The sequence below is a fragment of the Branchiostoma lanceolatum genome, chromosome 5, assembly GCF_035083965.1.
Source record: "Branchiostoma lanceolatum isolate klBraLanc5 chromosome 5, klBraLanc5.hap2, whole genome shotgun sequence".
Lineage (NCBI taxonomy): Eukaryota > Metazoa > Chordata > Leptocardii > Amphioxiformes > Branchiostomatidae > Branchiostoma > Branchiostoma lanceolatum.
The window spans coordinates 6626287-6636802 of NC_089726.1; the positions used below are offsets into that span (position 1 = coordinate 6626287).

At 42.0% G+C, this 10516-nt stretch overlaps 3 protein-coding genes across 44 annotated transcripts in view; 1 reads left to right on the top strand and 2 right to left on the bottom strand.

Moving 5' to 3' along the window:
* Positions 1 to 1508, top strand: part of LOC136434666 (filamin-C-like) — a 91932-nt gene extending 90424 nt beyond the window's left edge. For all 42 annotated transcript variants that reach the window (XM_066427603.1, XM_066427605.1, XM_066427611.1 and 39 more), the window contains one exon: positions 104 to 1508. In XM_066427603.1, coding sequence (XP_066283700.1) covers positions 104 to 291 — 188 coding nt within the window. In that variant the 3' untranslated portion in view covers positions 292 to 1508. The remainder of the gene's footprint in view (positions 1 to 103) is intronic.
* On the bottom strand, positions 890 to 3269 carry LOC136434669 (monoacylglycerol lipase-like). The gene is made up of 2 exons (XM_066427649.1): positions 3037 to 3269; positions 890 to 2271 (listed from the first exon to the last, which is right to left on the bottom strand). Exons 1-2 carry the CDS (start codon positions 3181 to 3183, stop codon positions 2173 to 2175), a joined length of 246 nt encoding a protein of 81 aa, XP_066283746.1. The 5' UTR covers positions 3184 to 3269; the 3' UTR covers positions 890 to 2172.
* A 292-nt stretch (positions 3270 to 3561) lies between these two features.
* LOC136434984 (monoglyceride lipase-like) lies at positions 3562 to 10183 on the bottom strand. The gene is made up of 6 exons (XM_066428129.1): positions 9361 to 10183; positions 8218 to 8324; positions 6412 to 6548; positions 4857 to 4967; positions 4288 to 4377; positions 3562 to 3567 (listed from the first exon to the last, which is right to left on the bottom strand). The coding sequence occupies exons 1-6, from the start codon at positions 9498 to 9500 to the stop codon at positions 3562 to 3564; spliced, it is 591 nt and encodes a 196-aa protein (XP_066284226.1). The 5' UTR covers positions 9501 to 10183.
* Between the last annotated feature and the right edge of the window lie 333 nt (positions 10184 to 10516).

Below are 10516 nucleotides of genomic sequence, written 5' to 3' on the forward strand. Positions count from 1 at the left end.
TGCAGAATAACACTGTTATTAACACATTAGGAAGTTGCTTCATATTTGCAAAGCTGGTTTCACTTTGAAAATGTTTTAACGTTTGCCCTTGTCTTTCCGACAGGTACAAACATGCTGATGGTGGGAGTACACGGGCCCAGGACGCCGTGCGAAGAGGTCAACGTCAAACACATGGGTGGACAGAAGTACAACGTCGTGTACACCGTACGAGAAAAGGGCGATTACGAACTCATTGTCAAATGGGGGGATCAACACATCCCTGGCAGTCCGTTCAAGGTTACGGTAACGTAACTCCCCGGTATGGTGATCGTAGATCATAGTACCACTGCCATCGTCTAGTCAAGAACCCCCCCTTGAAGAAAGAAACATGTATCTACTTTTTGTATTGTAGCTCGAAAATAAGATGCGATGCACCGTATACGCTATGCAAGAGAAACAAGAGACATCCGCTGGTATAACCTTACGATGGGACAGGGCTGGGGAGAGAGAATAGTTGGTGCCTTTGACCCGTGTTATTTTGCAATGGAATCGAGAGAGAAAACGGGGAACAATTTTTTTCCTGAAATGACGACAAGGCTATTGTTGAGGATATGTCTTATGATATTGATATAGAGATATTATAGAGATATGCAGTTGAACTTGAATGCTTCAGAGAAAGTAGAAAACCGTGATATATAATAAATATAACTCCTCGTTTGCCATGAGAGAGAAATGTATGCTAAATACCCTGGAGTACTGACTTTCTATTGGTTCTCTTGCCAGCTGACTTGTAGCGAGATTGAAGGTTGGAAAATGTAACGGGGGAAAAATAAAATTGTAGCAATGAACTGTGGTGAAAATTAAGGTTGAATGGAAGCATTTTGTAAAGAGGAACCGAGTAGACAGCAAATCATGAGCTGGTTAGAAGTGAATTTATATGAGAAAAAGATGCCATTTTTATATTGGGATAGTAGGTTTTAGCTGCAATGGATAATAATAGAAGTCAAACAACAATGTATACAACATACGTGCGAGGGAATGCTTAAAAACTAACCGTAGGGTTTACGATAGACACTATAACAATCTTCCAACCTACGTTGGAACTATTTCAAATCGACAACAAATTACAATACAATGGTAAGAAAGAAAACCACTTGAGTGAAAGCTTTTGTTTCCTGCTTGCATCCCCACCTTACTTTTCTGGTGGCTAATTTAAATTATAGATGTTGATGAAGAAGACTTTGCATACATTTTAGAGTTGTGTTTGTATTTTTTCAGTGTAGTACGACGATTGGGGTGATAGGAGTTTAACCACATTAAGGTGGACCCCTCTAGAGTAACATGCACTGGGCTAACCACACCGCAACCTACGCTTTTCACATCGGTGGGGCTTAACTGGCGCCTATATGATAATGAAACAAGGGAGTGCCTTTTCTTATGACTGTTTCTTCCTGTAGACATGCACACGAGCGTGACGCGTACCGTACCACTCCAGAACAAATAAAAAGGTGCTTTTGACTTTTCCAACACTCCTTTGGTCTGCTGTGTGATTCATTCCTGTAGAAGGATGTAACAACTAGTGCTGTAGTGTGCTTGCACTGTTTAGATATATAGAGATTGTGATATACTCACATGTAGTCAGAGTCAATGGTAATCTTCCAGGCAAAATCGTTACACTTTAAAATTTGAAGCTATTCATTTTTGTTTGAAACGGTATTCAGTTTTTGGAATGCTTCCTGTAACAAAAATGAGGAGCTAGAAACATGATACGATTTTGCCGTCCAACATCTACTTGGAGATTAAGTCAATGGTATATGAACAAGTTTGCAATACCCGATATAGCATGTTAAACAATATTTAACAAACGTTAAAGTCTGACGCAACAGTTTTAGAGAAAACTAAACAAGAGATGACTGAGAATGGAGCGTAGTGCTAATGATGTAAATTATCTTTTACTCCAAACTTCACCTGCAATATCCGTAAACCTCTAAGATACATTTATTTCTCAGGAAGCATTTTATCTTAAGGTACTATTATATTCACTACTATGAATGCTCTCTATAGATGCTGTTTATAGTATTGTACTAGACACAGGAGTGTCAGAGACGGTTAAGCTCTACGCCCTTTAGTCGTGTAGGGACTGTGCCGGCGCGCCACCTGTACTGCACATGTGTGCTAATGATACTGCCCCGCTTATATTCGCTCCGTCACCCAAGTCACGATGTCACGCCGTACTCTCTCGGCGTCAGGATCGAGCTCGAACAGAGGCTCGTGGTACAGACCGGGATAGATCTACGTATTTAAGTGAGAGAGAAAAATTGAATGAACGTATATGAACTTGATTGCACGACAATCGTACATTGTACAACGCATGGTAATAGCTTAATAATTAAACAACAATACTACCAAGCTAAAGTATACTACATATCGATCTTCAAAATATCATAGATAACACTACAAAATGTCATGTTTTATATCATCGTTATGATTTGGTCTCGCTTTTGGAATGAAGTACACACATTTAAGAAATTGACCTATGTAGTCTGTATTCAGCGCTTCTCTCTCTTTGCCGTAAAATGTTGGCTATCTTCACTCAACGGGACGGGGGGCGGTACAGGCTTTCGGGTACCATTTGACCCATTTACGGACGTAATTTCAAAATAAGGCTTTGTTTGATTGTGTCAGTAGAACCATAAAACCACAATTTGATAACCAACAACACAGATGACTCCAACGGGGTGCACGCGAGGGCTGTGCAAACGTCCGGACACCTTTGACCCTGTTATGTTCATAATGTCACGTATTACGTCTCGAGAAAGGAATTTGGTAGATCTACATTATTCTATGTTTGGCAAAAGTGGTCACATTTTGATAACGCTAACGCCCACCACAAATGATCAGTGTATATCTCTATGTATACAGGTATCGGGGTGGAACCTTACTCTTGTCGACAACTGCGATAAGATTTCTAAAAGTGCTTGGGACTCCCCTTAAACACGACGGCCCAACGTCCCATTCGATGACACTTTACCAACTAGAAAGGATGACCTCTCGTACCTTCAGCTGTTTATCCCCCACTGTGGCGCGCTCGTACAGAAACTTGGTTCCGTCGAGAAGAGCGACCTTATCCTGGTCGCCGTGCAGGGCCAGCAGAGGCGTGCGGAAGGTGGACGCCTCCCGCTGGATCCGCTCCATGGCGCCCATGAACTGCACCCCCCAGCGCGCGCAGATCCTACCGTGCCAGACTAACGGGTCATCTTCGTGCGCCTTCACCTGCAATGGGAGTAGCAATTTTCCTGAGCAACGGTTGCCATAGAAACACGCCAAGCACTTTCAATGGTCTGAAAATGAACACTCTCCTATAGCTAGCTGGCGCCTGTGACTTTCTCCAAGTTTTACGTCATTTGGACAAGAATTACACTCCTTTATGCTCCTTTATTTTAAATTTGGGGCAAATTTTCTTAAATTGCATATAAAACTACATAGAGAGTCATAGAACCATGATGTCCCACCTGGACCATAGAACACCATATCGAAAATAATCGGGAGACACCTTACTATTAATAAGTGTATTCTGTTCTTTTACGTCTTTAAATGGCGGGGTGGTGGGTTAAAGATAAAGTGCCCTTATGACAGGTTGATTTCAGGCCATGTCAATTTGATTATATGAATGACACCCTCCGGGGACCCCAAAACTGATGCGAGTATGTGATTTAAAAAAAGTTTGGCAAAAAAAGTTGCCTTCAGTATGAAATCTACGTGGTCAGGAAGGATGAACAAAACTGAACACACAGTATAATGTAGTATAGTATAGTATAGTATAGTGTAGTATAGTATAGTGTAGTGTAGTATAGTATATAGTATAGTGTAGTGTAGTATAGTGTAGTATAGTATAGTATAGTATAGTATAGTATAGTATAGTATAGTATAGTATAGTATAGTATAGTATAGTAAAGTATAGTATAGTATAGTATACTGACTAATAGATTCTTCATTTTCGTTCTTCGTTTCACATCTTCTTCTCTGACAGTGGAATTGACTTTTGCTTTCTACGACATAACAAGGAGGTTTTGTAAAACCTCCTTGGACATAAGTATCCGTTTTCCGAAATATCTTTTTTTTTTTTTTTACAATTTACAGCATGTATTTGATCATTTTGCAGCTACTTTGTACGATTTACAGTATGGCCGGAAACTTTTTTGGTCGGAAACGGACGAAAATTGATGCGCCCGCGGATGTCATCCATATACTAGTAATCAAATCAACATGGTCTACGTTGCCTACAATTAGAACGTTGAAGAGGCTCACCTTCACTGGATCACGGCTGAGCATATGTGTATTAATCTTGGCCACCCCGAAACGCGGCGCGAAGAAGGCCAGTCCATTGGCAACGAACCTCTGTGGATTCATGACGAAAACAGACAGATGGGTAGTAAGATGACCAACAACTCGGGCACGACGTAGCTACCATGGCAGACACCAGAGAAACAAGAGTTTGGAGACCTCATACCTCAATGATATAGTCTAATCATGCAAATGACTTCCACATCTACAACTTACACCTGTCCACTATGAAATCCCTATCATTTAGCACTTACTGTGTGAATTAAGGCAACTTCCCATTAATTATGCAACTTACGTCCGTATGTGCATAATTGGAACCATTTAATGTTCCACCTGACATCCTGCTACTATAAGATATCAAACTAACTGCGAACACACACCGGAACAAACAAACAAAGCATCCGAAATCAATATACCTTTAAGAAAAGCAAGGCGTGAACGCTTGTCCATGACGTTCTGTTCCAAAACTACAAAAGCTGCACAACGTTCAAAACCATACCCTTCCCAGCGTCAGAATTTGACTGGCAACTCACCTGCCATCTAGAATCAGACTCCGGTGCGACCATTATCCCAGGGGCCGACAGAATCACCCCTGCAAACAGAGTGGGACGTTCCAGGGATGCCAGAGTGCTGATGGTCCCTCCCTATGGAAACGGGTGTGTGATAGATCTAAAATCACTGCAATTGTCTGTAAAGCCCCTGTCACACTTGTGCGTATAGCCGTTGCGTGTGAGTTGCGTATAGACAAAATTCAATACGCAGCTGTACGCCTAACAGTTGTGGAATTTTTCGATCATTTTGACGAATGTGTGACCCACATATCGTTATTCACATGTTAGATGTGCCTCACACATTCATCAAAATAATCGAAAGCTATTTATAACGAATAACTTGCGTATTAGCGTAATTTCGTTAATAACCCAAACTATCATACCTCCTGGGCCATATTGTGCGTATGACTGCGTACCTAAAACTTTCACAAAACGATTTAGATACGCGTTAGGTGCGTATTGTGCGCACGCCGGCGTATGACAGAAACGTCAATGCGCAACTCACACGCAACGGCTATGCGCACACGTGTGACAGGGCCCTTAGGCTACTTCACTTTAATCCGAAGGGTGACATACCGGGATTTTAAAAAACGGGGTGTTTAGGGATATATGCTGGATGCAGCATCAGTTATATGATACCACCAGAAAGGCAAACCTGACAGACTAACCAATGGCAGAACACTGAAAGGCTTCGACAACCCTGGATTCGAAGACGACGACATCAAAAACTTTCCACCGCTGAATAGAACAGACTGACCTTGTCATGGGAGGATTTGAACTACGTACGGTGATCGTTCGCTGTAATCTGCCTGATTATATTAAAGATATAAGAGATTTATTACAAGTAGATTTTCATGTACAAAACTACGTTTGCAAGTTTTCATTTCATTTTTTTTCGTAGATAGACTATGGCCATGGCTAACATTTCTTCACGCTAGTGACTGTAGTGTATCTTACGAGGGGTGATCAATAAGTCATCGGCCTCACCTAGAAATAAGGCACACAACTCAAATATCGGGGAATAATTTTAAAGAATAAAGGGGTTTATGAATTTCTACCAAAATTCAAATCATTGTGATCGTTAAATTGCAGGTGACACCCAGTAACGTCAAGTGAGGTAGAAGACATGGACAATTGAGCTGCAACCTGAGGTGTGCGGGCCGACTTGCTCTGCTGAAACAAGGACATTATATCCTTGGCTGAAAGTCAGATACCCACTTCTTTTTAATTGAAACAAGAAGGGAATGTTCATCAAACATTTTGACAAAAAAATGAATGTCTTCGAAGATTTTATGCCGATTCATGTCATGAGAAACTCCACCCACACAGCTCTGATCACAGTTCAACCTTGTTTTTCTCGCCACTGACCTACTAACATTTAAATGGGTGTCGATTGGAAAGTAATAATTTGGTGGGTATTGCTAAAATACGTCATACTACATGCGTATGCCCAGATTTTCGTGAGTTGTGCACCTTTTTTTCTGGGTGAGGCCGATGACTTATTGATCACCCCTTGTATGTATACTTCCTCCCTCACCATGGAGTGTCCGAATATGAAGAGTGGAATGCCGGGATGCGCGCCCCGCATCTTGTCGGCGTGCTGCAGCACGTCCTGAACGTACTCATCGAAGTTTTCGATGTCGGCAGGGTAACCCTGGCTCTGTCCGTGCCCAACTGGAAGGAAAGAGGAAAATCTTCTGTTCTGTCTCAATAGACCTTTCTCACGCGGCGGACATGATAGAATGAAAACGAGGCCCTTGTGGCAAACAAAAGACCGATCATAACTGTCAATCACAATTAGTAGTTTAGCCAATGATTACCTGATAATTAGAGAATCGACCAATGAGGAAGTGGCTGCATGACCGTTAAATATTTGCATTTCTATGTTTTTATTTTGCATTTGTACGTTTTGACGGAGGAGGGCGGGGACTATGCGATTAGTCAACAAAGCTCTAAATTGCTGCATTTTTTGTTTGCATTACATTAGTTATAATATTAATACTTGGATATCATATTTTAAAACTTAATGTGATTTAGGAGGAAAACGAAATCTGTACATAATTTTTGCTTCTTTGCCTCATTGGCCTCGTCTTCATTCTATCATGTCCGCCGCGTGAGAAAGGTGTATACAGAAATGTTGGTCTCATATTTGACATTATCAAAAACATTTAGTTTCTGCAAAGACTTTGCATGGTGATTTTTGACCTGTTTTTTTTTTTTCCTGGGGAAGGGGGCTTTAAGTTAAACGCTTTTGGGCTTGACTGAGGGCAGAAAACATGTCAGTTTCATATCAGAAATTTTTGGTTGTGAAAACAAGACATAACTATATAAATTTTCAGCTTGATAATCAGTTTATGGTGATAATCAGTTCCTGTCACAGATATGTAACAGTTGGTGATTATCAGTTCAGTACCAAGTAGAGGTCCTGCCACAGATATGTAACAGTTGGTGATTATCAGTTCAGTACCAAGGAGAGGTCCTGTCACAGATATGTAACAGTTGGTGATTATCAGTTCAGTACCAAGGAGAGGTCCTGCCACAGATATGTAACAGTTGGTGATTATCAGTTCAGTACCAAGGAGAGGTCCTGCCACAGATATGTAACAATTGGTGATTATCAGTTCAGTACCAAGTAGAGGTCCTGTCACAGATATGTAACAATTGGTGATTATCAGTTCAGTACCAAGGGGAGGTCCTGTCACAGATATGTAACAGTTGGTGATTATCAGTTCAGTACCAAGTAGAGGTCCTGCCACAGATATGTAACAGTTGGTGATTATCAGTTCAGTACCAAGGAGAGGTCCTGTCACAGATATGTAACAGTTGGTGATTATCAGTTCAGTACCAAGGAGAGGTCCTGCCACAGATATGTAACAGTTGGTGATTATCAGTTCAGTACCAAGGAGAGGTCCTGCCACAGATATGTAACAATTGGTGATTATCAGTTCAGTACCAAGTGGAGGTCCTGTCACAGATATGTAACAGTTGGTGATTATCAGTTCAGTACCAAGTAGAGGTCCTGCCACAGATATGTAACAGTTGGTGATTATCAGTTCAGTACCAAGGGGAGGTCCTGTCACAGATATGTAACAGTTGGTGATTATCAGTTCAGTACCAAGGAGAGGTCCTGCCACAGATATGTAACAATTGGTGATTATCAGTTCAGTACCAAGGGGAGGTCCTGTCACAGATATGTAACAGTTGGTGATTATCAGTTCAGTACCAAGTAGAGGTCCTGCCACAGATATGTAACAATTGGTGATTATCAGTTCAGTACCAAGGGGAGGTCCTGTCACAGATATGTAACAGTTGGTGATTATCAGTTCGCTTAGTCTGTACTCACCATGGTCGTGCGCAAAGACCAGGACTCCCTCTCTGCTCAGTTCTGTGGCGATTTCCTCATATCTCTGACAGTGTTCCGCCACCCCATGGACAACCATCAACAGTGCCCTGAGGACGAAACAAATGTGAACAGCATATCAGAATTTTACTGCACATAAGTAGTCCGTCCCGTCGCCTACACCCCTTGTGACTACCTAAATGTTGGCAGGTAAATAGAATTTGGTTGTGAACAAGAAAACACATGCCCCAATGCCCCAATATCCCAACAACACTTCTACAATATACGCGCTCGTATAGGTGTTTCAGGTCCTGGGTTAGACTATGTTACTATGTACAGAAATTGTGCAAATCACAACGTATGCCTCTTTGTGAAGTATATTGGACTCCCCGGCCCATGAGACTAACCTACCTCACAAAAGATTATGTAGATTGGAGTAAGAATGTGCTTTTACAAATATAGGTGGCATTTCTAACATTGGCATTTTTTTAAATATTGCCCTGTATATGCAATGCACGAGTTATCGCATACCAATATGCTCTTGAATTTACTATTTGAGAGAAATTCTGGTTTGGAAGATAACAGTCTCTTAATTCATGTACTTAGTGTAACAGAGGGGTCCAAGCGCCTCCAACTGACCAGTCTTACTGGTCTAGACCTTTCCTTTCCGGGGGCCAGGAGACTGTTCTACTCGCTTCTTTGTTTCACTGGTTCCCACACCGACCCTGTGAGCCTGGCAAAATGTGTGCCGCACAGGGATATCGAACTCGGAGATTCGAGGACGAATCTTAAAAAAGAGAAGGGGGAGTAGTGTAACAGTGGGATCCAAGCGCCTCCAACTGACCAGTCTAACTGGTATGGTGAAAAAAAGACGTCATTGTCTGCTACATTGTTGTCTGCTATACCTAGACCTGCCGCTATTTCAGGAAACAAAACTAAAGAAAACAGTTCGACTACGACTGAGTTAGCGATGCAGCTTTCGAGTAATGTACACACAGTATCTAACGTTACATCAGAAAAGTATATATCTATACTATCTTTAACCCACATAATGTCGCCGGCCATTGGTAAAGTGGGTTTTGTTTGGACCCTTAGCACTTGAGGGTTAACACAGCTGATGCTTTGCTGTTTTAGGACTAACATTACCTTGGTGTTTGCTCCTGTGGCTCCCAGTACTTGCAGAACAGGTACTGTCCCGTAGAGTTCACCAGGTGAGGCAACTTGGAGTAGAACACGCCCTGTGGAGTCTTCGGCCCGTCCACGCTGGTTTTGGAATCGCCCGACATTTCCGGAGATGTCACCAATAGCTCAGATGGATTTGACTGTATCTAAGTCTCGGCTTATTGTCAGTTTACGTTTAGCGGCAGTTGGTCGCAGTTGTTTTGATTGCTGAGATTCAACTGACCCAATGGGTTTATATACAGCTTGACAGATAGAGCTTTAGACAGTTAACCTGTAACCCAGACGCCTGGATTGTTCAACCGGCCTATCCAGCTATTCATCTCGAAAGATATTCCCAGAAGATGTATAGGAAATGAGAAAGGTAGCCAAGCCGGTACACAATTACTGGATTAGTCCAGTACCGTACAATGGTAGCTTGATCTCTCGGTTGTTTTTAGATGTGTTGTGCTATCTTCCGTAGAAGGACACCATGGTTCTTGAGCTCTTTGTGCAAATTTATGCAAATACTAGTATGCCCCAAAATTAAGATAAAGCAGCATAACTAGTGTAATACGTGTCCAAATAACGTCAAACTTAGAGAAAGTCACAAGCGTCAGGAACGTGTTTATGTTCTGATCATTGAAAGTGCCTGTCTTGTTTGTATGGCAACTGTTGCTAAGGATAATATGCCGCCATAGCAACAGAAAGGCTCAGAGCCTTATAGCTAAGTCTGTGGGCCACAGGGGCGGGACAGGATGGCAGATGACGTCATCAGTCCTGGGATGATTCAGACAACTGCAAGTAATCTCCAAGCAGATGTTGAGAGACAGGGTCGTGACGTTTTCCCGACAACCTGTTTTTTTTTCGTGATAAACCGCCACGATTGTGTCTCCTCACATCTGCTTGGAGATTGAAGTGCAGGGTCTAATGAGGATTTGGTATACTCGAAGGCAAGAGAAGTGCTTTTGAATGCTTACAACATTTCATGGTCCGATATGCTATCATTCACTACACTACAGGGGCTTTCGGATGGTGACGTAAAGTCGGTGGCCCCGTGTATGAGGAAGCTTCAGGCATAAGCCTCAAGCATCAAACTTCTGCACATAAAAGAACATAAAACACTTATCGAGAATATCATAGG

Coding starts and splice junctions, on each gene's coding strand:
- LOC136434669 (XM_066427649.1), bottom strand. CDS start 3,183: ATGGGCGCCATGGAGCGGATCCAGCGGGAGGCGTCCACCTTCCGCACG. Junction 2,272..3,036: donor TGGGGGATAAACAGCTGAAG/GTACGAGAGGTC, acceptor TTAAATACGTAG/ATCTATCCCGGTCTGTACCA.
- LOC136434984 (XM_066428129.1), bottom strand. CDS start 9,500: ATGTCGGGCGATTCCAAAACCAGCGTGGACGGGCCGAAGACTCCACAG. Junction 6,549..8,217: donor GGTCTTTGCGCACGACCATG/GTGAGTACAGAC, acceptor CTTTCCTTCCAG/TTGGGCACGGACAGAGCCAG. Junction 4,378..4,856: donor AGTCTGATTCTAGATGGCAG/GTGAGTTGCCAG, acceptor ATGAATCCACAG/AGGTTCGTTGCCAATGGACT.